This window comes from Salvelinus namaycush, chromosome 25 (assembly GCF_016432855.1).
Source record: "Salvelinus namaycush isolate Seneca chromosome 25, SaNama_1.0, whole genome shotgun sequence".
Taxonomy (NCBI): domain Eukaryota; kingdom Metazoa; phylum Chordata; class Actinopteri; order Salmoniformes; family Salmonidae; genus Salvelinus; species Salvelinus namaycush.
The window spans coordinates 7,445,235-7,471,163 of NC_052331.1; the positions used below are offsets into that span (position 1 = coordinate 7,445,235).

Genomic DNA, 25,929 nt, shown 5'->3' on the forward strand with positions numbered 1-25,929 from the left:
GTTACCTTAGATTGTAAACCGTCATGGTCAAAACATATAGATTCAATGGTTGTAAAGATGGAGAGAGGTCTGTTCGTATTAAAGAGATGCTCTGCTTTTTGACACCACACTCCACAAAGCAAGTCCTGCAGGCTCTAGTTTGGTCTAATTATGATTATTGTCCAGTCGTGGGGTCCAGTGCTGCAAGGAAACACCTAGTTAAGCTGCAGCTGGCCCAGAACAGGGCGGCATGTCTTGCTCTTCATTGTAATCAGAGGGCTGATATAAATAATATGCATGCCAGTCTCTCTTGGCTAAGAGTTGAGGAGAGACTGACTGCATCACTTCTTTTTATAAGAAACATTATGTTGAAAATCGCAAATAGTTTGCATTGTCAACTTACACACAGCTCTGACACACATACTTACCCCAACAGACATGCCAACAGGGGTCTTTCACAGTCCCCAAATCCAGAACAAATGCAAGAAAGCGTAGTTTTATATAGAGCTATTATTGCATGGAACTCCATTCCATCTCATATTGCTCAAATAAACAGCAAACCTGGTTTAAAAAAACTGAAAAAGCAACACCTCACAACGCCTCTCCCCTATTTGACCTAGATATTTTGTGTGTATGCATTGAAATGTAGGCTACATGTGCTTTAAAAATGTTTTTATGTAGTTCTGTCCTTAAGCTGTTCTTGTCTATTAATGTTCTGTATTGTCATGTTTCATGTTGTGTGAACCCCAGGAAGAGTAGCAGCTGCTTTTGCAACAGCTAAATGGGGATCCTAATAAAATACCAAAAAAGTATTCTTGTTTCATGCAAACCATTTATTTAATATCCTTGAATAGGACATCTCATAAATACCACTGATGTTTCTCTTAAACAACACTGACCAACACCCAGGACATAGAAGAGAATTGTACAAGACAATGCACAGTGTACAATGTAGTTCTGAAAGTCCAATAGAGGATGCACTCCCTCCGAACAAATCAGCCAATGACCACAGGGTTTGAGTTCCACTGAATTGTGCTTGTGTACCAGCCCACAACACCAAAGAACAAGAGGAGCAAATGAAATCAATGGTGTACAGTAAGCCTAAATTACAATACTTTCATACTTTGTTCTTTGTTGCGACGGGACAAAGAACCTTTGAGGAGTAAAAAGTGTCCTAGCACCAGTAGGTCATAGCATCACACAGTAGCCTAGCCGATTAAACTCAACTCCACGATTTAAAATTAAGTCGAGTGGCGACTAGTGTGGGCGGACTGGAGCTCCGACATCACATCAAATTACGTTCTTATCCAGATCTACTGATTTCAGCACCCAAAGAATAGCCCGCATTTACACACAACATTGTTCTGTGTAATTGCGGCTCTTCCTTGGGTGCTAAAATCAATTGTTTTTGATAAAAAACTACATTTTCGTGATGTCGGAGCTCCAGTCTGCCCACACTAGTCGCCGCTCAACTCCATCGTAAATCATGGAGTTTAGTTGAGTATAGTCGGCTAACAGTAGCCTAGGCCTAGCACACACACACACACACACACACACACACACACACACACACACACACACACACACACACACACACACACACACAATAGAAAATAAGGTTTTACGTGAGTTGTAGCAACGACACACACAGTAGAGAAGGTTTAGTCAAGTGGAGCACCATACCATCATTGCACCAACATAATACAATAGATTAGAGCATTGGCATTCTAGATGCACGAGAACAACTAGACATGTTTATCTCTCATCCAGTGGTCATTAACCCAGGACCTGGAAGGTGTGTAGTGATGTAGAGGCTCAAGGTGTGCATGCTTTTGTTCCAGCCCAGCAATAACACACATGATTTCATTTATCAAGACTTTAATTCGTTGATCCAGGTGTTAGTGTTGGGTTTGAACAAAAGCCTGCACACACACCCAGTAGCGCTCCAGGACCAGGGTTGGTGACTACCGCTCTAGTCTTTAGTCTGGTTTCTCAAGCTTCTGGTGTCACTCTTTCTAGTCTCCAGTGTGGCGTCAGATACATCAGCAGCAGGACAACAGACATTGGCTCAATCGGAACAATGGAGTAACAGGCTCAGTCATTGGTCCTTTGTATTTGTGTGCTCATCTAATGCTCAACCCCACTGGTTATCCCTTCTTGAAAACGGTTTTGAGGCTGCAATTTTAGGCTGCTGAACACAACTCAGGTGGATAAGGTGCGTTACCCAAACATGGTGGGAAACACTTTGAAAGGTACAGTAGGACTGTGATCCATGAGGACCAGAGTTGTGCACCTATTCTGTAGTGCACCAATCAGAAGGCACAGGAAGAGAAGAAAGCTGCTGGTGGTGGAAGAGTTTTGACCGCTAGTTGGCTGAGCAATTACCGGAAGTCACTCCTGACTGGTCCGTCTCTTCTCCAGTTTCATTTTGAGCTCCTCTGTGAGGCCTGGGGAGAGAGGAGTGAGACCTCTGTAGTATGAGTGTGCGTGTGGGAATGACTGGATACATTGATCAGGACACATGCCACTCACTTTGTGCAAGGAGGGGGGAGGGGGAGAGAACAAGCCGTCTCATTGGGCTGCTGGGAGATGACGGTACTGGTGATGTCACAGCTGACAGGATACGGCGGTCGGGAGCAGGAGACCTGGGTAGGGGTTTCCATCGCTCTACACCAGGACAAACAGTTAGTATGTGTGTGTGTTTGTTTGTGTGTGTGTGTGTGGTGTAGGATTTCTGGGTACCTTGTTTGGGGGGTAGGGCGGGGGCTTTGGGTAGTGGGCTGGAAGGGGCACAGTGTAATATTCTCTCTCCATTCTCTTCATTGGACGAAACAAACGCTGAAGGCGACAAATACACAAATATCAATTAACTACATGAACATTGGACAGAACCTCAGATACTGTATCTCTTAAGATTTCAATCAACACTGTGTAAGTGGAAATGTGTTGAGAATTAGTGTGTGTCCGTGTGTGTCTCACTGATGTTCTCCTCATAAGGTTCCTCCAGAAGAAAGGGCTGTAGGGTTCCTGCTGTCTTCTCCACCAGCGCATCGATGACATCATGAAGCGTAGCACAGGGAATCTAGAGAAGGAAAACACAGAGTTAGGACCCATGGAATAGCAAGATATGAGGCAAGACAACAATGGAGCATGTGTTTATATGTGTGTTGTAACAATGTGTGTGAGAGTGTGTTGGACTTACTGGGTTCTCAACGTCTATCACATATCCTCCCTGCTCTCTCTGAGTCACACGATAGTGTCTGAACACTGACCTGAGAAAAAGAGAGAGAGCGAGAGAGAGAGAGAGAGAGAGAGAGAGAATGCAATTGACAGATCAAATCAATCAAAAAATGCTTGCAGATCTATGTGTGTATATCTATGTTGAGTGGCCGTTACCCGTTGAGATCCTGGCGGGTGGTGACAGCCAATGAAGATCCGTCTCTGCCGGGCCTCAGCAGCATGTTGCCACAGTCTGGATGTCTCTCTAACAGAACTTCTGCCTCAGTCCTCGACACAGGCCGGAAACACCTATAGACACACAAACGCATATACCGCAGTTTCATGTACACACACAAACACACCTAAGTGTAACACACCTGCACTCACTTCAGTGTCAGCAGTGTGTGTGACTCACGATGGGATCTCCCCCAATAGAGGTACTGATAGGGGTGAGGGGGGAGCGCGGGTGGGGGTGCGTGCTGCTCTGCGTCTGTTCCTTTCTCGGTCCACCACCTCTCTCAGCATCTGCACCTGCCCCGGCAGCAACGTCAGACAGCTGGGAACACTCAGCTACAACAACCAATCACACAGGGGGTTACTGACAGTTCAGGGATCAACCACCAATCAGACAGGATTATACTGTGATGTAGGGTGTATGATACTTACATCTACGACAGATTGGAGGAAACCCTTCCACAGCTCTCGAGCCTCTAGATTGGCAACCTGGATGAGAGGAGACCAGAGAAGAGGTTGTTTCTCTCTGGCTGGCTGTGTGTGTGTGGGTGTGTGTCTGTGTGTTTTATTACTGTGAGTTTTGTCTCTCCATCCTTCATGCGCAGTATGAGTCTAGCTGCCTCCAGGTTTCTGTCTCGGCTGCAGTCGTCTTTGAGTGAGACAAAGCCACTGAGATCCATCTTCTCCACATACTGCAACAGATACACAGATAGACAAATTAACATATACAATAACTCATCCCTGAAGATTTACAAAGTGTTTAACACATACACACGCACACACAGAGCATTTACGTGAGTGTCCTTGGCATTATTAAAGAAGAAGAGGGTGTTCCCACACAGACAGGTCCACAGCCGCCGAGAGATCTGGTAACACATACGGACAGTTACACAGAGGGAATTAGAGCGGTTTAATTAAAATATCTTCAACATCTATCATGGTTATAACATGAGTTGTATTACATATATTCACACACAGTTTAGCTCCCTCACACACACACACACACACACACTTTGGCCCACTAGTGATCCCAGGTCTCAGGGGATGAATCTGCACCACAGCTGTTGTCAATCTGTGGCCATGTGATCCTCCCTTCAATAGAGTGCACCTGAACCCCAGCCCAAATATCTGGTCTATGTGTGTGTCTTTGTTCCACATTCCCCCATCACCTCCCTCCCAGCTGTGCCCAGGCGGTGTCATTATCATGCAGCACCACAACCCACACAGCTCAGCTGACCACTGACACAACCCCATACTTCTCTCCTCTCCCAAACTCCATAGCACAGCGGCACTACCACTCAGCGATAGGCATGGCCAAAGTACAAGCAGCTGTCAAACATTTACCGTTGTCAAAAATCACTGAGTCAGCCCGAGCCTTCCTTTTTGGTTGAATAGGCCAATACATATAATCATTTGTGTTACTGACATAATAACAAATCATGTCTCGACTAGGCTACATTCACCGGGAAATGCCTGTAGTGTTATCCTTTTAAATTCAGTGGCCACTCTAACCCGAGGTTAATAGGAGGACGCTTAGTATACGCGCTTAATTAACTCGCACTCCAGCTGTCTGTTAGTAATCGTGCGCAATAAGCAAGTGTACCGCTAGATGAAAATCACTGCCAGTTTTTTCAAGACTCGCCCATTCGCACACAATAAGGAAGTTGACAGCTTTCGCAGAATGGGGTTTCCAAGGAATTCGCCCCCGCCCGGTGCGCGCTATCTGGGCGACACTATGCAGCCACTCACACAGCATGCAATGCACCGACATTTGTACATTGACGGTATGGCTGCACCTACCTTTTCTTTCGGTCCCCGTTTTTCCAGGTATCCTTCGTAGTAGCAGGGCGGGAGCTGAGCCCTCGTTCCCGAGCGCTGTTTGACTGGTGCAGCCGCCATGAGTATCGCTGGCTGGCTGGGCATAGACAGAGGACAAAGGGGCGCTTAGTAATTGGGAGAGATGACACGCCTTCCTCCGAAGAGATATCACCATGGATATCCGCCAACAGCTGGCTGTCGTGCACGTCCTTATGTGTCAGTCAGTATAGGATATGTCATTGTGTGGTTTATTGTGAAGTTTGCTTTAATTAGGCTTCTTCAGTAGGGTGAGAGATTGGTTGTGACATCTCAAATATATTGCTTGAAAAGTCGAACACCACCTGCTTGGACACTTATTCCAGAGCCTGACTGATCAATACATTTTTTGACAATCGACTTGTTTTTGAAACCACTGATTAAATTATTCTATGAATTTAGGCTACCGTTACCGTCATTTCATTCAACATTGTGTATAATATTTAAACTACACTCTATTAATGAAAGACTCCTGAAAATAGTGTAATTCATATGTAAATGATATGCATAATGTGCATCCCCCCAAAAGAAAACAATCCATCCAATCATGCATTGTAGACCTGAAGACACAACCAGCACACGGAGGGCCACTTCACTTTATATTTATTTAACAATTGAAAGGACAGCCTCCTTTCCCCTTTACATCATCACAAAAATATACAATACACAGGAGATTATGACAATACAAAGATAATATAGAGATAATCCATATAAAAAAGATAATCCTGAATTGGTTCAAGCCTCGATTGCTGGAGTGTCACAGTTACAACAAAAAAAGAGCCTCAAAATGAGGCATTAAATTGCTAAACCAAGGCATTACCTATAGACACACATGCAGGCTACTAGCAATTTACACTGGACACCTTCCAATATGATTCTGTATATTAAAATAATGTTAAGGTAATACTTATTTTCATAATATCTAAATAATATGGTACTCCAGTGGGGGGGGGGGGGGGGGGGGGGGGGGGGTAGATCTACCCCAGCTCCAAATGTAGTGTGAAAAACATACACATATAATTAGTCACCAATGGCATTAGAATAGTTGTTGACAACGACACACGTCCACAAAAACTGACAAAGGTGGTCTGAACCCTTTGTTATATAATAGACAAGAGAAACATGTACACATTAAGTTAACAGGAACATGCCAAAATGCACATTCGGTTTATTTTGGTAGTGAAGCTGCATGTTCTAGGGAAGGAGTGGAGAGAGAGTTCTGTAGTGATGGGAGAGAGGCAGGGCTCGAGGGGGAGGATTAGGAGATGAGTGAAGGGAGGGGGGGGGGGGGGTTAGGGATGACAATAGGGAGGGACCAGGGGCAGGTGTGAGAGAGGGGTAGGAGGGGAGGCAAGGGGGCATAGGAATGGGGGCAGGGGATGGGGGCAGAGAGCCAGAGAGTGGGGGTAGGGGATAAACTGTGCTATTTCTATATAAAAGATTATGCTCCAGTTCCACGGATGCCATGAAGGAGTGAAACAACGAGATAACAAGGAGAATCAGTTATTGTCTGTGTGTAGAGTTCATATATCTTTACAGTTCTGAGGCTCTGGGTTAAAAGGTAGAACTGAAACTAGAACAGTTTGTAACACCCAGAAAAACACGAGTGTTTGGTCATATCCAGTACTCTGTCCACTCTTTTTCTCCCACACACACTGGGGGTGACACGTAAATACTCTAGAAAACGTGAATACATTCTCCAAGACACTGCCAGCCGTGTCAACAAGCGATGCATACTGACAGACATACACCTTACTGACTGTACACAGACTGACTGTAGCAAGTCAATTATAGGCCACTGTGGTATCCATCTCCACTCTCCCCCCAAAAAGTATGTTACTTTGGTTTCAGCCCTCAGGCACAGAGACTAGGGTTATTGTCAGAGGGTGCAGATAACTACAAATCGGTTTTAGAACACAAAAACACATTCAGAACTAAGGACTTTGTGAGAAATGCAAAATGTCCCCTTTTTTGATAATTAGACCATGTAAAAGTTAGTGTAAAGGCAGAGATACAGAGGAGAGGGGGAGGAAGGCAGAGGGGTATTGCAGACGGAGTCTATGAAAGGCAGCCTAGCAGCAGTAACAGTACTAAACAGAGATAGTGTTCAGAGACATAGTACAACTCTGACCAGCAGAGCTGTGTGTATGCCAACAGAAAAGGACCATTCACTACAGTTATTCACTAGCCTCGGTGCCCAACCCCATATTGTTGCCATACCAAGACAATGGCCACATTGGCTTCAGTAGAAACAGGCTAGTTATTCCACATACAAGCAGAACAATCACATTTGACAAGTATGGAATAGATTATGAGTTTGAAAAAAGGACCATGAAATAAACCATTAGGGGGGAAACACGCAAAACGGATCAGTATCTATTGCAACTTCATCCTACTCCTGACGGTATAACACACGTAGACCAGCAGAGGGCAGCATGTAAGTGCTAAAACGGAGATCCATCTCACGCTCCACCTCTTGTGTTTGTATATAAAAGAAGAGGGCGTGTGTGCATTAAAATGAAACAGGCTTTTAATTCCCACTCGTGGAAGAGTAACACATATTTAAACACTTCTGCCTAGAAATGAGGACAACGTAAAGTAAATGAGTGATTAAAGGCAACAATGTCAAGGCAATTTTGCTGCAGTTTTTCCCCCTAGGTCTGCTTACAGCATAGCCTGGTAGTGTTCATAGGTAAAGGTCACGCATAATAACACAAACATCTCCTCTAGGAAGCCCTTCTTCATATCTCCCGGTAAGGGAGGTGAAGGGTAGAAAGTGCACAGGTGCATAGAGAATGAAAACAAAGATACACCCAACCCCAATGTTGTACTAACTTTTCCCTCCGTCAGCATCCATATCCTGTCTCCCTCACTTTTTCTGTTCATCCATCTTTGGGTGAATCTCAATCTAAAGTGACCTCTCTCCTCAGCTACTTTCCTCATGCTGAGATCTCCTTGTATTTAGACCAGTGACCCACTTCAGACAATTGAGATGCCCCCTCGTCTCCCATCTCCCTCCCTCTCAAGCTCTTCTCCTCTCTGAGCGTTACAGGGGCACCACCACTTCTACGTAGTTGTTGGGGAAGAATCCTGATTGGCCGTGGAGTGTGCCCTCGAACCAGTTCTCGTCGATGCGGTTGGTCAGCGTGATGATGTCGCCCTCGCGGAAGCCCAGCTCACCCTCGTTCTCCGGATCAAAGTCATATAATGCCTTAGCGCACGGCTCAGAGGCTGGGGACAGGGAAGGAGAGGAATGTGTTGGAAAGAGAAAAAGGAAACTTGAAAAATGTTGCATTCTTCTGAAACACAGTTAGCATTTTCAAACCAGGACCACTTCGAGTTTAAATGAGGGTGATGCAGGAGAGGCACACTTCCGGAACCAGAACACTTCAGAAACCTCCGAACCGCTGGGTTCAGAGGGCTGAAGGGAACCTTTACCAGTTACCAGATCCAGCGCACAGGGTTAGTTTAGTAGTTGTAGAGGCTTGGGCATGTGGGTGTGTGTGTTAGTGACCAAACATATACTCTTTGTGGTGACATGCAGGGGATGGGAGGGTTAAAGCATTCAACACACACCATTCCATGTTATAAAAAAAACATTTAAGTGTCACTTTCACAGACTCACACACACACTCACAGTGTTGATTGTTCTTCATGGACGGTGTTCTGTGGAAGGATGGAACTTCTACAAGGGGGGCTATACATACATATAGAAAGATCAGTTCTGGGCTGGTGAGACAATAGATACACACAGACAGGGACAAAAGCACACACACCACACACAGCTAAGGGCCAATCTTACCAGATGAGTAGGAAGGGGGGTTGGCAGTGGGGGAGTATCCTCCGTTTGAGTGCTCCGGCTCTCCGTAGTCAAAGGAGGGTTTGGGTTTAGCAGTGTACTCACGCCTGGGGCGAGACTGGGCCTCGTTCACCCTGATACACACACAGGAGAGGGGATGACTCAGGTCACACACACGCAAATACACACACACACAGTGACATTCAACACAAACATTTTCAACTGAATTGTAGATGTCCACACACACACACAGAGCTTAAATACCGGTCTCGGAGTTTGTCAGTCAGCTCCTCCAGAACCTGCACGGCCTGTTTGTGATACTGCAGCTGGGATTCCACCAGAGAAGCCATCTGACTCACCTGCTCCACCTACACACAAGCACAGAAATCAGTCAGGTGTATTATTTGTACAGGGGGACTGGACAAGAAATGCCATTACCACGGCACACTTAGGCACATTTGCTTCATTGTTCTTCATCCTCTCCCCTCACAAGGCCTATTTTCTGACTCTCAAAACTGCTTTGTTCCTGACTAACACGTGTTCTACTCACTCCATACCCTGATGGAACAAAAAGTTAAATACCTAACACGGGCCTCGTATATAACAGTTGCGTAAATTTCACACACAATTTCTGCGTGCACAATTTCTGAAATGAATATGTCTAAAAATAGAGATGTTATAAATCAGACCCGTCTTAAAAGTGTGCGCGCGTGAACAAGCATAACTCTGCCTGGAAAACACCCTCCATTCACCTTTTATTGTGAACACACCATTTATTTGCTGCATAATCTGGAACTATTGGAATTAGGCCACGTCAGTTTCTAAAAGAAAGAGCAATGGCAAACTTGATCAAAATGTCTTTGAAGGTGTTGGCAGAATCTTTTCATCTTTTGCAGTAATTTATGCAGTATTTGGCAAAGGACTGACAGATTCTTAAATAAAATATGCCGCTAATTGTTGTGGATCTGTCAGCAGAACGTTTGAATTCAACAATGTTTTGCGTCGACTTTAACCCCAATCCTAAATATGCTGGACTGCCAGCAAGTTCTGGAACTACTCAAAAACATTGACATTACAGTAGGCTACTTACAGTAGTTGCATACATAGTGCCTTCGGAAATTATTTAGACCCCTTCACTTTTCCCACATTTTGTTACAGCCCTATTCTAAAATGTTGGACACACCTACTCATTCCAGGATTTCTTTATTTTTACTATTTTCTACATTGTAGAATAATAGTGAAGACATCAAAACTATGAAATAACACATATGGAATCATGTAGTAACCAAAAAAAGTGTTAAACAAATCAAAATATATTTTATATTTGAGATTCTTCAAAGTAGCCACTTCAAAGTAGCCATGACAGCTTTGCACACTCATGCCATTAGGGGTGGTGAGTATTCAGACTCTTTGCTATGAGACTAAATTGAGATCAGGTGCATCCTGTTTCCATTGATCATCCTTCAGATGTTTCTACAACTTGACTGGAGTCCACCTGTGGCAAATTCAATTGATTGTACATTATTTGGAAAGGCACCTGTCTATATAAGGTCTCACAGTTGACAATGCATGTCAGAGCAAAAAGCAAGCCATGAGGTCGAAGGAATGTTCCGTAGTGCTCAGAGACAGGATTGTGTCGAGGCACAGATCTGGGGAACGGTACCAAAAAATGACTGCAGCATTGAAGAACACAGTGGCCTCCATCATTCTTAAATGGAAGAAGTTTGGAACTAGCCACCCAGACAAACTGAGCAGTCGGGAGAGAAAGGCCTTGGTCAGGGAGGTGACCAAAAACCAAAAGGTCACTGACAGTGGAGCCACTGTGGAGCCACTCCTCAGAAAAAGGCACATGACAGCCCGCTTGGAGTTTGCCAAAAGGCACCTAAAGGACTCTCAGAACATGAGAAACAAGATTCTCTGGTCTGATGAAACCAAGATTGAACTCGTTGGCCTGAATGCCAAGCGTCACGTTGAGGAAAAACAAAACCTGGCACCATCCCTCCGGTGAACCATGTTTGCAGCAGCATCATGCTGTGGGGATGTTTTTCAGTGGCAGGGACTGGGAGACAGGTCAGGATCGAGGCAAAGATGTACAGCGCAAAGTACAGTGAGATCCTTGATGAAAACCTGTTCCAGAGCACTCAGGACCTCAGACTGGGGCGAACGTTCACCTTCCAATAGGAAAACGACCCTAAGCACACAGCCAAGACAACGCAGGAGTGGCTTCGGGACAAGTCTGTGAATGTCCTTTAGTGGCCCAGCCAGAGCCCAGACTTGAACCGATCGAACATCTCTGGAGAGACCTGAAAATAGCTGTGCAGCAAAGCTCTCCATCCAACCTGACAGAGCTTGAGAGGATCTTCAGAGAAGAATGGGAGAAACTCCCCAAATACAGGTGTGCCAAGCTTGTTGCATCATACCCATGAAGACTCGATGCTGTAACCGCTGCCAAAGCTGCTTCAACAAAGTACTGAGTAAAGGGTCTGAATACTTATGTATTTTTATTTAATCCTTTTTAGAATAAAGCTATAACCAAACATAGAAAAAGACAAGGGGTCTGAATACTTTCCGAAGGCACTGTACTTCAATGTAAAAGATCAACTGTCTGTTCACCTGTTAAATTCAACTTTATCCTGTTATTAACCGTGCTGCCAATGGGATGGCATAGGCAACAGCAAAGCTTGAAATACATAGCCTCTCTATTTACTAAGCTACTAGGCTCAATTAAATTAGAGATGTGCATGGTCATTTGTTGTATGGCTACTTTGGGGATGCATCACGGGCAGAATGTGAGGAATTTATTCTGCAATGGTTATGGAAATAAAATAAATAGAAAATTATTTCCTATGTCTAATTATTTTAGGTCGTTTTTTTTTTTAACACAGATTTTCCCTCTTAGGCCTACTAACTGCCAATGGCTGCATCTGGTTTTTTATTTATCCCACATTTGCACACAATACAATACTTCAACCACTAGAAAATGTGCGCACACATGGTCTGAAGTTTGTGTGGAGTGAAGCACATTCTCACACCAAGTTCAGTTTTAATAAATGGCAACTTTTGCGGGAAAACTGGCGCATGCATGTTTTGGGGTATATTTTATACATCCGCAACATTTATAAATGAGGCCCCAGGCCATCAGACGGGTTAGACATGTTCTCAGTTGCCAATACCAACATTGCTGTGACATTACTTAACTGTTCCACTCGCCAGCTATGTAGTCGTGGCAAGCTGACTGCATTCTGGTCCTGAAATACTCATCAAGGCTAATGCTAACGTTGATGCCAAATCTAGTACCAATGCTAATGCTAGCGATAGGGTATTATGGCTTGGGAGTATGAAACCTCATATGGCATGACGATCATACTAGCTCTGACCTTCTACCCAGACAACCAATGGAAAATAGGCTACCTTTCTTCCTTGTCACTGTTGTTTATACTTGCTATTGAAGAGTTTAGGCACATACTGTATGTTTCTGTTAAGGGAGCACTTTATGACCAATTCATTTGTAAGGAGCCCTATATATAGTATATAGGCAGTGGCGACCCATCATTCAGGGCAGGTGGGTCAGAGCCACCTGTTTTGAGCCACACCTGTATAGCTAAAATATGTGTGTTTTGCATGTTATTTTGGCATTACTGTGTGTCACATATCAGTTTGCAAACACTGTAAAAAATGTATAATTGAGATAATAAAGCCGCATACAAACATGGTCTCATTTTTGCTTTCTTGAGTAAGGCAACTCCAAAATGCAGGTGTTTCAGCCTAGCTCAGTGCTTTCTGTGGTGGAAGGGTAGCCAGCAGAAAATACAGAGCGTAGGGGTTGGTAATCTTCTTTACTCATGGGGACACTACGTCACCGCAACATCTACAGGGAGAGCTAGAAAGTTCCAAGCCACTTGGGTGCTGCGATAGATTTACATTAGAAGTGCCCATCTAAGAAGGCTCAAGGTCATTGGTCACAAATAAAACAATGTCAAATCACGTTTTATCTACCGTAGCTTTGATTGGACTCATGTCAACGTCATGCTTTCAAAATATCAGCTATCAAGCTAGACAAGCAGTCATCATGAATCACATCGACAATCTAGTGGCAAATCCTCTTCAATCCTTGTCATATGAAGAGAAATGATAGGTTTTATCTATCTGTGCTATTCGGACATAAACATTACACAACAAGTTGGAAATCGCAAATTCAACAATGAATGGTTAGGAAGGAATCAGTGGCTAACTGCAAGCATTGCAAAGCAACAACTATTTTCCTTCCCCTGCCTGCTATTCGATGGAGAGGGTGTGTGGTGGTCCAACGTTTCAATCCTTCTGACTTTAGTGAGTTCAAGACAACTGGGAACTCTGAGCTCCTACTGGGAAAATACGTTTCGAACAGTCATCCAACTCGCAATTCCAAGCCGGGTACTCGGGCCTCTTGCTAAGGTACCAACCTGAAGATCACCGATGTCATGATTCGACCTCGTGTCCCCCCCCCCCTGGCATGCATTAAAAAAAAGTTTGCCCCACCAAGATTCATATGCTAAAATCACCACTGTATAAAGGTAACTGCCAAAATAAGGGAAACACCAACATAAAGTGTCTTAATAGGGCGTCGGGGGCCACCACGAGACAGAACAGCTTCAATGCACCTGTGCATAGATTCTACAAGTATCTTGAACTCTATCGGAGGGATGCGAAACCATTCTTCCACTAGAAATTCAATAATTTGGTTGTCCCATAAGTGTTCAATTGGGTTGAGATCTGGTAACAGACGGCCATGGCATATGGTTTATATCGTTTTCATGCTCATCAAACCATTACGTGACCACTCGTGCCCTGTGGATGGGGGCATTGTCATCCTATGGGGGCATAGCCATGGTAGCCAAAATAATGGCCTATCGAGCATTTTTATACATGACCCTAAGCATGATGGGAAGTTAATTGGTTAATTAACTCTGGAACCAAACCTGTGTGGAAGCACCTGTTTTCAATATACTTTGTATCCCTAATTTACAAAAGTTTTTCCATTATTTTGGCAGTTACCTGTATATAATTTAGCAGACATTTATCCAAAGCGACTTACAGTCATGCGTGCATTTTTACGCCGCTGCTACTCTGTTATTATCTATGCATAATCACTCTACCTACATGTACATATTACCTTAATTACCTCGACTAACCGGTGCCCCAGCACATTGACTCTGTACCGGTACCCCCCTGTATATAGTCTCGCTATTGTTATTTTACTGCTGCCCTTTAATTACATGTTCCTTTTATTTCTTATTCTTATTCATATTTTTAAAACTGCATTGTTGGTTAGGGGCTTGTAAGTAAGCGTTTCACTCTAAGGTCTACACCTGTTGTATTCGGCGCATGTGACTAATACAATTTGATTTGATGACTCACGTCAGTCTCCAGCAGGTTGTGCATGGAGCTCTCAGCCATCTCTTTGGACTCATGGAACTTCTCCAGGGCCGATCTTAGCTCCTCGTCTGGGATCTTCCCCTGCCGCTTCTTCTTATAGTCATAGTCCAGACGCCTGCCCTCCAGCTTCTTCAGAAGATACTGAGCAGGGAGAAGGAGAGAGCCCTCCCTTAGTTGATTGTGCAGGGTTAGAACAAAAATGTGTAACATTGGGGGAGAGTTGAGAATCACTCATTCATCTCATTCTTGATCTGTACCTGGATATCTTTGATGTCCTTGTCGACGACGGCCTGCAGTGGGTCGATAAAGTTTTGCTTGACGTCGATATCCAGAGAGTCCTTGACTTCGGCCAGCCTCTTCATGGACTCGCCCACGTCCACCAGGGCCCCACCTACAGGACAAACACAGTTACATGAGTGGGTACACAATCCACTCAACTGCCACAAAGGACAATGTTCTTCTGTTGAGTACTCTGAGTGGTCACTACTTCATACACACACACAAACACACCTGGAATTCTGTATTTTGAGGGGCAAAGGCTAAAATAAAAAACCTATGTCAATTTATGAAACCAATTTTTCTTTCTTACCAAAGTTGGTGTCCTCTCCCATCTCTCGTCCGAACTTGGCCATGCTCTCCCCCAGCAGCCCCTCAGCCTGGGGGTAGCCAGGGCTCTTCACCTGGCCCCGGATCTTAGACACTGTGTTCAGCATGGTCAGCTTGGCCCTGGACGCTGGGTTGGGCTGCAGGTACTCAGAGGTTTTAGAGATTAGGTCCACCACCGCTTTGCTGGTAACATCTGCCCTCTGTGGTGAGGAGAGAAAGGGTAAGAGAATTATGTACAACTTCCTTTAAGAAAAACGGTCATTTGTAGTACAGGAGGGTCGTTTTGTTAAGGGGAAAGAGCCCTTACCTTCTCCAAATCTTTGAAGTCTTCATCCAGCTTGGTTCCTTCTGCACCCCCTACCTTCTCACTCACCATCTACAAAGGACAAGGCAGAGAGAAAGGGAGGAGAATAATATGTTCACTACAAGTCTCTTTCACATCCGTTCTCGATCACAACAAAGCAGGCCTAATTCAGACAGAATAGTAGCATATAGAAGTGAAACGTTGTATTGACCATGTGATGGAGAAAGTTTGCTCTTCTCCAGTCTGTGCTGGTTCATTACAGGACATGTCTACTCTTAGCAGTCTACACTGAACATGGTCAATACAACATTTCACCTCTATATGCTACTATTTCAAAGATTTTACTGAATTACAGTTCATATAAAAGAAAATCAGTCAATTGAAATAATTTGATTAGGCCTTAATCTATGGATTTCACATGACTAGGAATACAAATATGCATCTGTTGGTCAGCGATACCTTAGAAAAAAAGGTAGAGGCATGGATCAGAAAACCAGTCAGTATGTGGTGTGACCACCATTTGCCTCATGCAGCGCGACATCTCCTTTGCATAGAGTTGATCAGGCTGTTGATTGTGGCCTGTGGAATGTTGTCCCACTCCTCTTCAAATGGCTGTGCAAAGTTGCTGGACATTGGCGGAAACTGGAACACGCTGTCGTACACGTCGCTCCAGAGCATCCCAAACATGCTCAAATGGGTGACATGTCTGGTGAGTATCCAGGCCATGGAAGAACTGGGCCATTTTCAGTTTCCAGGAATTGTATGCTGAAACATGAGGTGATGGCGGCGGACGAACGGCACGACAATGGGCCTCAGGATCTCATCATGGTATCTCTGTACATTCAAATTGCCATTGATAAAATGCAATTGTGTTCGTTTTCTGTAGCATATGCCTGCCCATACCATAACTCCACCATGGGGCACTGTTTACAACGTTGACATCAGTAAACCGCTCGCTCACACGAGCCATACACGCTGTCTGCCATCTGCCCGGTACAGTTGAAACCGGGATTCATCAGTGAAGAGCACACTTGTCCAGTGTGCCCGTGGCCATCGAGGGTGAGCATTGGCCCACTGAAGTCAGTTACGACTCCGAACTGCAGTCCGGTCAAGACCCTGGTGAGGACGACGAGCACACAGATGACCACTTTGTTTTTAGGTTTTTTTCCATACTGAATTCATTATTCCTTTATGTATTTCTTGCCATTTTCTTTTCTCTCTTTAGAGTGGCAGCCTACGGGTACATGTCTTACAAACGTTAACATTTAAATGGATAATGTACCTGTAACCCCCCCCAACAAAACATACAAAAAAAAGTGGTTAAAAAAAAAAAAAATGTTTTTTTTTTGCTGTCAGCATATAATTTTATTTTAATTCATGTCGGTGTAAAATGTCCTTTTAAAAAGTCACCAGAGTGGACCCCACAAGTCACCGACAGACAGGAACACTTTCACAGACAGAGACGTTCTCACACAGACACACCCATGTGCACATGCACACACAAGCACCAGAAGCTTTTGGTTGATTGGCAGGTAAAAATCAGACTCTTATTGAATATTCCTCCACCATGTGACTCAGTGCAGCTGTCTCCAGGGCACTTATCTCACTACATGCACACAGCAGATGGGTTAATCAACCAGTCTTTACATTAGCAGTGTTCTTTCATCCAAGTCATGGAGACCCAGTGCATGCAAGCTTTTGCTCCATTCCAAAAGTTTTACACAACTGATTAAAACGTATCAACTAGTAACTACTCATCAACCTTAATAACCTGCCCATCAGTGTGCAATACACTCTCAAAGACCGTACGCCTGCTTCAGTCCTGCTTCAGTTGTTGCCATGAATCGCGAAACAACTCGCACCTTAAGTGCAATAACTGTTGCAGTTACCATAGTCACATAACCTGGCGTGCTCAATGCTGTCACATTATATGCACAGTGGCCAGGCATCAGCTACTGATAGCTGTAATCCACATGATGCTATATGACATAACACGTAGAACTGGAGGTGGGCCTGCCTGGGAGTGGGAACATATTTCTGGTGCGTTTGTTCATGTTCTCAACACATCTCTCTGGTGTGCGTTCACATGATGAGCACCAGCCGTTTGGCAGGTTCTCCCTCCGTGCATTAATGCTGCCATTGCAGATCATGGAATAGGCTGTTCAAGATGTAGCAACGAGTAGGCTACTAGTTTTAAAACCCGAGCAGCAATATTATCAACATATGTTGCCAAGAGCCAACTCGAATGAATTCCTCATATGACAGTAGAGTCAATATTATGAAATGGAACAGACTAATGTATGGCGTTCAGTGACACAAAATGAAGCAACTACGTATTGGTTTTCAATGTCATAGACGTTGAAATTTGACATGACATCATTTCAAGTTCATGTTGACCGTGACTAACAAATGAGCTTGAACTGTGTCAGAGAGAGAAGAGGAAGCGCAAGAGTGTCTGTATATGCGTGCGTACCAACAGACTGTTACTGACGTTGTATTGTACGTGCATAATGCTTTGCATGCGAGTGAGTGTGAGATAGTGTGTGTGTGTGGAAGTGACTGTGTGTATGTGTGTGTGTTTATTGGCAGGCTGTTGACCTGATCGGTTCTACTGGCAAAAATAACGACCCAGGAATCCGGTTTGGGCACTACTGCTGCGTTGCAAGATTTACAAAACACACCATGGCCCACACCCATAAGCGAACAAGTCACCCCACCAGACACAGGGTGAGTAACACACCAACAGACTAGCGTTGCACAGTGTACCAATACTTCAGCGCTTTTTCAATACTACAACATTAAGAACAGTCCGGTATTAGAATGTTACTTTTGGTTCTTCTATCATACGTGTCTCACGTTTGGAAATCAACTAAATATACTGAACTAATTACAAAAGCAACACATTTTCCCAAGTTTATCATAAGACATGAACAGAATGCATCAGTGATTCGTATTCCCCGAAACTTTCTGAAAAGGTAACGGCACGGGAATCCCCCCCGTCTGTGTGTGTGTTAGCGGTGTGAGTATGTCTACCAGTTTGTGTAGCCATTAGGAATGCTAATGATAACTGTTTTCTAGTAGATGGAAAGGCTTTCCCAAAAGCCTTCTCAAGTTAAGTACAAACTAGCCTACACCTACTTGGCAGAATCAGGATTATTTGCATCAATCAAGTGGGCACTTGTTTTGCAAACTCCATGTGAGCTAAAGAAACCCTGCTAAACAAAAACAGCCCTAGGTGCATGAGCACTTGAAATAAAGGGTAACTACTCAAATCAATATTTAGATTTTTACCAAACCTCAAAAATGGTCTCCTATGTGATTTCAGCATGGTTGTGGAGAAAAACAGAAGCATTGTATGCTCTATAAATAAATAAAAGAGGTGATTGAGAGCAAATCTCCCCCCACAAAAAAGGAAAATCAGTCCATCTCCCCACTTTTTATTTTATTTTCTTCTTCTGCAGTATCGTGATAGTATAGAGCCCTCAAACTCAACTCTGGACCTCAAAGCCTGTTCCACTGTGTTTTTCTCCCAGTGCTGCCTTCTAATCAGGGACTGATTTAGACCTGGGACACCAGATGGGTGCAATTAATTATCAGGTTGAACAATCAGCAGGCTCCAGACCTCGTAGGGTCAGAGTTGAATACCCCTGGTATAAAGTAGTGATACTAAAATTTGGGTATCGTGACTAGCGTTGGGCCGATATATGATTAAATAGAATATCGTGATATTTGACATTGACGATATATCGTGAAGTGTAAGACTATACTCTATTTGAAATGTACTAATCAAAACTGTGCAGTTTTATCAGTTAGGCTGTATCAATATGTTGAAAATTACATCTAAATTGATGAACTAAGCTGTCATGACTCTCTCTCCTTAGTAAGGATCAAAGGCGCCAGATCAGCTCGGCACAAGGCTGACAGATAGCCAGCCCCCCCCCCCCCCTCCTCCTCTCTCCCACCAGAGAGGAAGGGGGGAGTTGGGCAGGTTTTATGACAACTCTGGTCGTAAACTTTCTCTCTCTTGCCCTGCAGTATTGAACAAAGGAATGTGCTGTGTATAGAGAGAGACTCTTGCCAAAACTTCAACAGACACCGGGACAATATATTTCCACATCCAAACATTGGGGATGATGAGGGATGGAATACTTTAAATGTCTATTTTGTGATGTCATTAAAATGATCAGAAAGAATGTATAACAAGATAACTGTAACTCTGAAAGTGTACACGTCCTAGTTATCAGGTTTGCATCTAAATGTTGTATAAAATAAATGACGTATAAGAATACTTTTGAAACGATAGAAGCGTGATTGTAGCCTTTAAATTAGATAATGGCTTTTCTTTTAAACCTGGGCCCAGTCAGTAACCACGCCCATGTGAGCACAGACATTGTGTCAACAGGACAGAACACCCTCCAAGGCCAGAGTGCTTAAAAGGATTCGCTGAGAATTTAAATACAGACCAGAGAATGTGGTCCACACGTTGAAATGGTTAAAACTACAAGACCAGAAAATGGTAAAGACCAAGTGACGATGTAACCTTTATTTAACTCGGCAAGTCAGTTAAGAACAAATTCTTATTTACAATGACAGCCTACCAGGGAACAGTGGGTTAACTGCCTTGCTCAGGGGCAGAACGACAGATTTTTACCTTGTCAGCTTGGGGATTCGTCCCAGCAACCTTTTGGTTACTGGCCCAACGCTCTAACCACTAGGCTACCTGCCAACCCCTGAAGGTGAAGACTAGACCAAACATTCCCAGTCTGCAGCTGGTATATAAAGTAGTCTAGGACAATTGACCAAAGACGAGAGGGAAGGCAGATCCCTTTCACCACCGTGTGGTACACCTCTGATGTATCCATTCTAAGAACACTCCAGAACAAAATAAGCCTACAACTAAGAACATTGTGACCTCTGGTGGACAACCAGAGACTTACATCTAATTACTTGCCATAAACAGACCGAGTGGTTTCAGAGAGACGACAGAGAAGGACATCTACGAGTAAGTATATGTTGCATTTCTAATCCGAATGAGCAGTTGTTAGGGTGCTAAACATTCATACTTACGGTGAACGTAGTTTCCAAATGTATGTACGATAAGTCCACTCTGTCTCTCCCGTTCTTTCTTTCCCCACCCCCTTTCAATTGTGTAACAAGCCATCATATCAGGTTAGTCCACTAGGGACTGTTTTCATTGCATTATGTTAGTAATCAATAACCTATACCGTGTGTGTGCGTTTATGTATTTGTGTGTGATTATTTAGTTTGTAAATAAATAATTAAGCAAATTCATGTTTCGCTGATTCATCACTTAAGTTAGGGTTTGTCCAGATTTACAAAGTCAACAACATTCAGAACGAGTGATATGAGGAAATTATTGATTGATGACTGGTATGATATCGATATATTCTTGAGTTAATTTGGGAAACGGTAACTCATTAAATTAACTTTTCCCGTGGTGCCCCAAATTCCTAATGAGTTAACTGTTACATGGTTAATTTAATTGAGTAATAATTAAACGTATTAGGTAATTATTCAATGAATAGCATTCATCACATTAATGATAGTCATGTCACAACAAAGCCTTATTTTTTCACCATGTGAATACGACTATAATATTGTAAATAAGCACAACAATTGCAGTCTGGAAACATTGTCATTAACGTGGCAAAACAGTTATATCTTCTTATGGCTGCAAGGCAAAGTGTTGAGTAGCCAGTGAAATCGTGCCCATTTCAAACGGCCTCCTACTCAAATCTTGCTCGTACAATATGAATATTATTATTCTTTTTGGATAGAAAACACTTTCTAGTTTCTAAAACAGTTGGAATTATTTCTCTGAGTGAAACAGAAGTCCTTCTGCAGCACTTTTCCTGACCAGGAAGTGAAATGTCAGAAATCGATGCTCTTTTCAACTTGATGCCTATACATGGTCTTGACACTTAGGAGTCTGCTGACACTCTATACGCCTTCCTATTGGTGTAAAGAGGATGTCAGAGAAGAAATTTGTGTGCTCATCTTGTTCTGTGGTGGAAAAAAACCTATTTCTTTGACGTGACCGTCCACTTCCGGTACTCTGAAGGAAGTGGGATTGACTTCTGTTTTGCCTTCGTAACGAACGGCTAACATCTCCGGCTCGAATTTTTTTTGATACATGTGACCATATCATCGTAATGTATGTTTTTTCAATATAGTTTAATCAGATTATTGAAACTTTATTCGGGAGTTTTGCCGTGTTCCGTCCTCTGACTGTGTTTACGTTGGAGAAATTTATGCCACTCGGCTAGTGCCAATGCTAATTGAAGAGGGAAATTTGCCATTCTGAATCGAAACAACGACTCATCTGGACAGAGGACACCTTCTTCAACATTCTGATGAAAGATCAGCAAAAGTAAGACCCATTTTATGATGTTATTTCATATATCTGTCGTGCATGTGAACTGGCCGTGGGCGCCCAATTGTGTCTGTCTATTGTAGCTACGCTAATATAGCGATACATTTTGTTTTCGCTGTAAAACATTTAATAAATCGGAAATATTGTTTGGAATCACAAGATGCCTGTCTTTCAATTGCTGCAGACTATGTATTTTTCAGAAATGTTTTATGATGAGTAATTAGCTATTTGACGTTGGTGTCTGTAAATATTATGGCTGCTTTCGGTGCAATTTCGGATTGTAGCTGAAATGTAAACTATGGTTTATACATGAAATATGCAAATTTTTCGAACAAAACATATGCTATACAATAAATATGTTATCAGACTGTCATCTGATGAATTTGTTTCTTGGTTAGTGGCTATTTATATCTTTATTTGGTCGAATTTGTGATAGCACCTGATGGAGTAAGAAACTGATGGAGTTAGAAAAGTTGTGTCTTTTGCTAACGTGGTTAGCTAATAGATTTACATATTTTGTCTTCCCTGTAAAACATTTTAAAAATCGGACATGTTGGCTTGATTCACAAGATGTGCACCTTTCATCTGGTGTCTTGGACTTGTTAATGTGTGAAAGTTAAATATTTAAAAAAAATAGATTTTGAATTTCGCGCCCTGCACTTTGAGCTGGATGTTGTCATAAGTGTACCGGTGTCGGGCTGCCCCCGTAAAAGGATATTGGATATTGTGAAATTTGGAGCAGAATATCATAGAAGAGGTCTCCCAAATATCACCCAACCTTAATCGTGACAACACTACAACAGACTGCACTCGTATTTCCAAAACAGGCCCCTATAACATAGCAGATGACCTCATAATAAGGGTACGTCTGAGTCTCTGCACACTCATGGGACATTTAATGACAGGGGTTTGAGTGTGACTAGGCCCAGCCTAATGGGCGCCTATGCAAAATAACCTGTCTGAGACTAGGATATGCTCTAGAGGTGAGTGGTACAGTCAGAGGCCATTCCAGTTCACACACACACACACAACACATTGTGTTACAGCAGTATTTATGGAAGGCATCAAGTGTATTTACAAAAACCTAATAGGCCCATTTCAACAGTTTCTCTCTCTCAAAGCTGTCGGATTACTTCCTTAGGACTATACAAACTGTTCTGTAGTTATTTCCCTTGATGCCAAATGCAGGTTCTGTTCGTATCGGCAAAGGCTACAATGCGTTTCATATCCGTTCAATAACAAACGTATTATTAGATAAGCGCTATTGTTAGTGTGACAACTACATCATGCAATAAATTCCACAAAAGGGTAATAAGCATGTTTGTATCTGGCAAGTAGAGACCGTGCTACTCATAGCGCGTGAGTGAGGAATTCACCTGTTATGGCTGGTAGACCCACGGAGTCAATCATGGTTACCAATCATCCCCATATGCAAATTAGCACTATCACTCCAACTACAAGATAATTTCTCATGGAGATGGACAGATGAAGGGAATGGTAGAGGGGGAAGGGAATAGTTTGTAGAGAGAATAACAGTGTGGTGGGTTTGGAAGGAATGGAATGTCCATCTCCATCCAGAAACACTACACTTCCCTCCATACAAACGGACACATGATGGTAACTTCAGTCAGAGGTGCATTCTCTGTAGTCATGACAATTGATATGGCAATGCATGCGCTACAGATAAGTATCTGTAGTTTTACCAATATATTTAGCTATTGTAATAAAATGTCCATGACATCATCCTGACACACATTTGTTGGTTGAGCTCAGATAAAAAGGTTGAATGTCTTGCTCACTCACACAGCTAGTTTAATTCACCTCTAGTCTACCCTGCTTTACCCATCCCTCCAATGGAAATCTGGCCGTAAACCCAGGCCAGGATGAATGTCAGGAGAGAGTGGCTGAATTTTTCTGCTGAACTCAGCAGAGAATGGGGGGGTTAGTATTTCACGTGAGTCAAGTCAACATTCTGATACGAAACTCACTAGCTAATTTAGCTAGCTATGCAAACATATATAATGACATCACTGCAATGGCGCTGTTTTCAAACGTGTTTTTATGGCAAATTGAAACATTGTAGTGAGCTAGCCGAAGTAAATGTAAACATTGTGTCAATTGCATAACGACGCAACAAAGTAACTGCACAGTCAAGAGTTTCTAAACCGTGCTGAACTGACATCTAGCTAGCTGCTAACAGTAGCTAACTAACATACCCAACTCACCCGCGCTATGCCGATTTAACTTTGCGAGGACTTTACCCGTCCACTGAAGTTATCCATTAGACTAAATTAAAAGTTGAGTAATTTAGATAAAAACATTTGTGTCACATATTTCCTCGTAAAAAATGACATTAATAGCTTTTGCAGAAGTAAAACTACCGCTAGCAAGCTAACGTTAGCCGAAGTAAAAAGTTGTTGTTCACTGACCTGGCTGGCTTTATAAAATTGTTTCTTGAAGCCTGCGACAGACATTTTTGCAGCAGGATATTAGTTTATTTCTTTACGTGCAAGCTGCTTCAAAATAAATGCTGAAAGTTAGATTTTAGGAATAGCTCGCTGAAGTTTCTCTGCTGCTTTGACCATACACGTCTTCCAGCTGGTTTACCTTATGCCTTGGTGAGTGGAACTTGCCTGGCAACCATACTTCCTGTAAGGAGTAGTAAAATATGTGGCTAGATGACGATTTTGCAACTCCCACTATTGCCCAAGGGGATTCAAGTAACTGTCCATTGTTCCCAGATGTATATGAAATATGACCTATAGTTACTTACAATATGAGTTAAATAGTTTTCAAAATGTTTTTAATTAAGTATGTTACAAATAAACGTTTCTGTGTTGGAATGGTGTAAACCCAGTGCCACTACATGGCACAATGATGACAGCCCTTCTGTTTTTGAACACATCTAACTAGTTTTCCAGACACGGATTAGGCTAAACCTAGTTCTGAATTTGTAGAGCATGCACAGTATGAGTCAAAGAACCCGGAAATGGTTCCAATCGTTTTTTCACCATTCATTTTTCCATCTGGGATTTTGCAAACAGCCACTTCGTATAAGGTCTGTGTTTCATGTAGGTTTACCCTGGTGTGATGTTTTAACTTCGCAAATCTCTCTGGACAAGGTAACTTTTAGCAATAATTAGCATTGCACATTTTTGCAAGTAAATTGAGGCGAATATGTTGATAAAACTCACCTTGACCAAGAGAGAATTACATGACTATCAAAAATGTCACGTTAAGGTAAACTTTTTTGTAATATTCACGACGTGAAAAATGAATGTCGGAAAAACCATTGGAACCATGGTTTATGTGTTTATAGGTGTTATGAGCATTCACTCAATGGAAAATGACAATGGAAAATATCTACCGAAATTGTATTTTTAGTCCAGGACTAGGCCTAATCTGTGTTAATGCAATATTAGTTTAGAAATTGTGCGACGGGTTTGATTGGTTGTCTCAAATGGGTTTTTTTCTCGGGGTTTGAGACCTCATTGTTTGCATTTGAAAATCTAACCGTTGTAATTGTAGGGGGATGTGTATGATTTTGAGTGAGAAAGACAGAGGAGAGACAACCAGTAAAAGCACCTTAATTAATCTAGGCCTTGTGCCAACAACATCAAAGACCCATTCCAGACTGATGTCAGGAGGAGTTAGGTGTTAGCTATCTTCTTTATCTGCTGATCTGTGAGAGGACAGGCGGTTGCTACAATAAAAGGTGGATGCCACTTGGAATCTTCTTTCACCTTCACCCAATCCCCCATACAGGTAAAGGAAAGGAGATATTGGTGAAGGGACTAGCTGTGGGCTGTAGATGTGACAGCTCTACTGAGGATAATGGATGCATCTCAGTCTGCTCACTTTCCTTTCCCAGTGTCAAGGGGTGAATGTTTTTGGCAACATTTGTGCCTTATTCAGAGGGGTGCAATATTCACACTGCTGCATATTATATATATAAAAAAAATTGATGTCAGTTGGCCAATACATTTTCTACATGCAGGCAATCATGTCTGTTCAGTGCAATATATTTGTATCTGAACATTTTACAATGACATCCTGAATGATCCAGGGCCCTATTTCAGAAAGCGGGTTTAGTGAACTAATTGTTATCACCTGTTCTGAAACCGA

At 42.9% G+C, this 25,929-nt stretch overlaps 2 protein-coding genes across 4 annotated transcripts; both read right to left on the reverse strand.

Moving 5' to 3' along the window:
- Window positions 1-800: 800 nt before the first annotated feature.
- Window positions 801-5,347, reverse strand: LOC120019973 (signal-transducing adaptor protein 2-like). Of its 2 annotated transcripts, XM_038963386.1 has the most exons (11): window positions 5,233-5,347; window positions 4,212-4,298; window positions 4,005-4,124; window positions 3,865-3,921; window positions 3,614-3,768; window positions 3,376-3,507; window positions 3,182-3,251; window positions 2,959-3,061; window positions 2,722-2,817; window positions 2,512-2,646; window positions 801-2,426 (listed from the first exon to the last, which is right to left on the reverse strand). In XM_038963386.1, exons 1-11 carry the CDS (start codon window positions 5,329-5,331, stop codon window positions 2,371-2,373), a joined length of 1,110 nt encoding a protein of 369 aa, XP_038819314.1. In that variant the 5' UTR covers window positions 5,332-5,347; the 3' UTR covers window positions 801-2,370. The 2 variants fall into 2 exon arrangements, with proteins under 2 accessions (XP_038819314.1, XP_038819313.1); XM_038963385.1 differs by having other exon boundaries at window positions 2,512-2,817; window positions 4,227-4,298.
- Window positions 5,348-5,872: 525 nt separating this feature from the next.
- LOC120020175 (endophilin-A2-like) lies at window positions 5,873-24,417 on the reverse strand. Of its 2 annotated transcripts, XM_038963661.1 has the most exons (9): window positions 24,234-24,417; window positions 15,414-15,482; window positions 15,090-15,306; window positions 14,758-14,891; window positions 14,483-14,641; window positions 9,350-9,453; window positions 9,089-9,219; window positions 8,924-8,983; window positions 5,873-8,517 (listed from the first exon to the last, which is right to left on the reverse strand). In XM_038963661.1, exons 1-9 carry the CDS (start codon window positions 24,276-24,278, stop codon window positions 8,333-8,335), a joined length of 1,104 nt encoding a protein of 367 aa, XP_038819589.1. In that variant the 5' UTR covers window positions 24,279-24,417; the 3' UTR covers window positions 5,873-8,332. The 2 variants fall into 2 exon arrangements, with proteins under 2 accessions (XP_038819589.1, XP_038819590.1); XM_038963662.1 differs by lacking the exon at window positions 8,924-8,983.
- Window positions 24,418-25,929: the final 1,512 nt, after the last annotated feature.

What these genes read in the sequence shown, in the direction of transcription:
- LOC120019973 (XM_038963385.1), bottom strand. Translation starts at nt 5,331, where the DNA reads ATGGCGGCTGCACCAGTCAAACAGCGCTCGGGAACGAGGGCTCAGCTC. An exon ending in AACGGGGACCGAAAGAAAAG is followed by an intron (nt 4,299 to 5,232) that starts GTAGGTGCAGCC and finishes ATGTGTTACCAG; the next exon opens with ATCTCTCGGCGGCTGTGGAC. An exon ending in ATAATGCCAAGGACACTCAC is followed by an intron (nt 4,125 to 4,226) that starts GTAAATGCTCTG and finishes TATCTGTTGCAG; the next exon opens with TATGTGGAGAAGATGGATCT.
- LOC120020175 (XM_038963661.1), bottom strand. Translation starts at nt 24,278, where the DNA reads ATGTCTGTCGCAGGCTTCAAGAAACAATTTTATAAAGCCAGCCAG. An exon ending in ACTTCAAAGATTTGGAGAAG is followed by an intron (nt 15,307 to 15,413) that starts GTAAGGGCTCTT and finishes TCCTCACCACAG; the next exon opens with AGGGCAGATGTTACCAGCAA. An exon ending in AGGACATCAAAGATATCCAG is followed by an intron (nt 14,642 to 14,757) that starts GTACAGATCAAG and finishes CTCCCTGCTCAG; the next exon opens with TATCTTCTGAAGAAGCTGGA.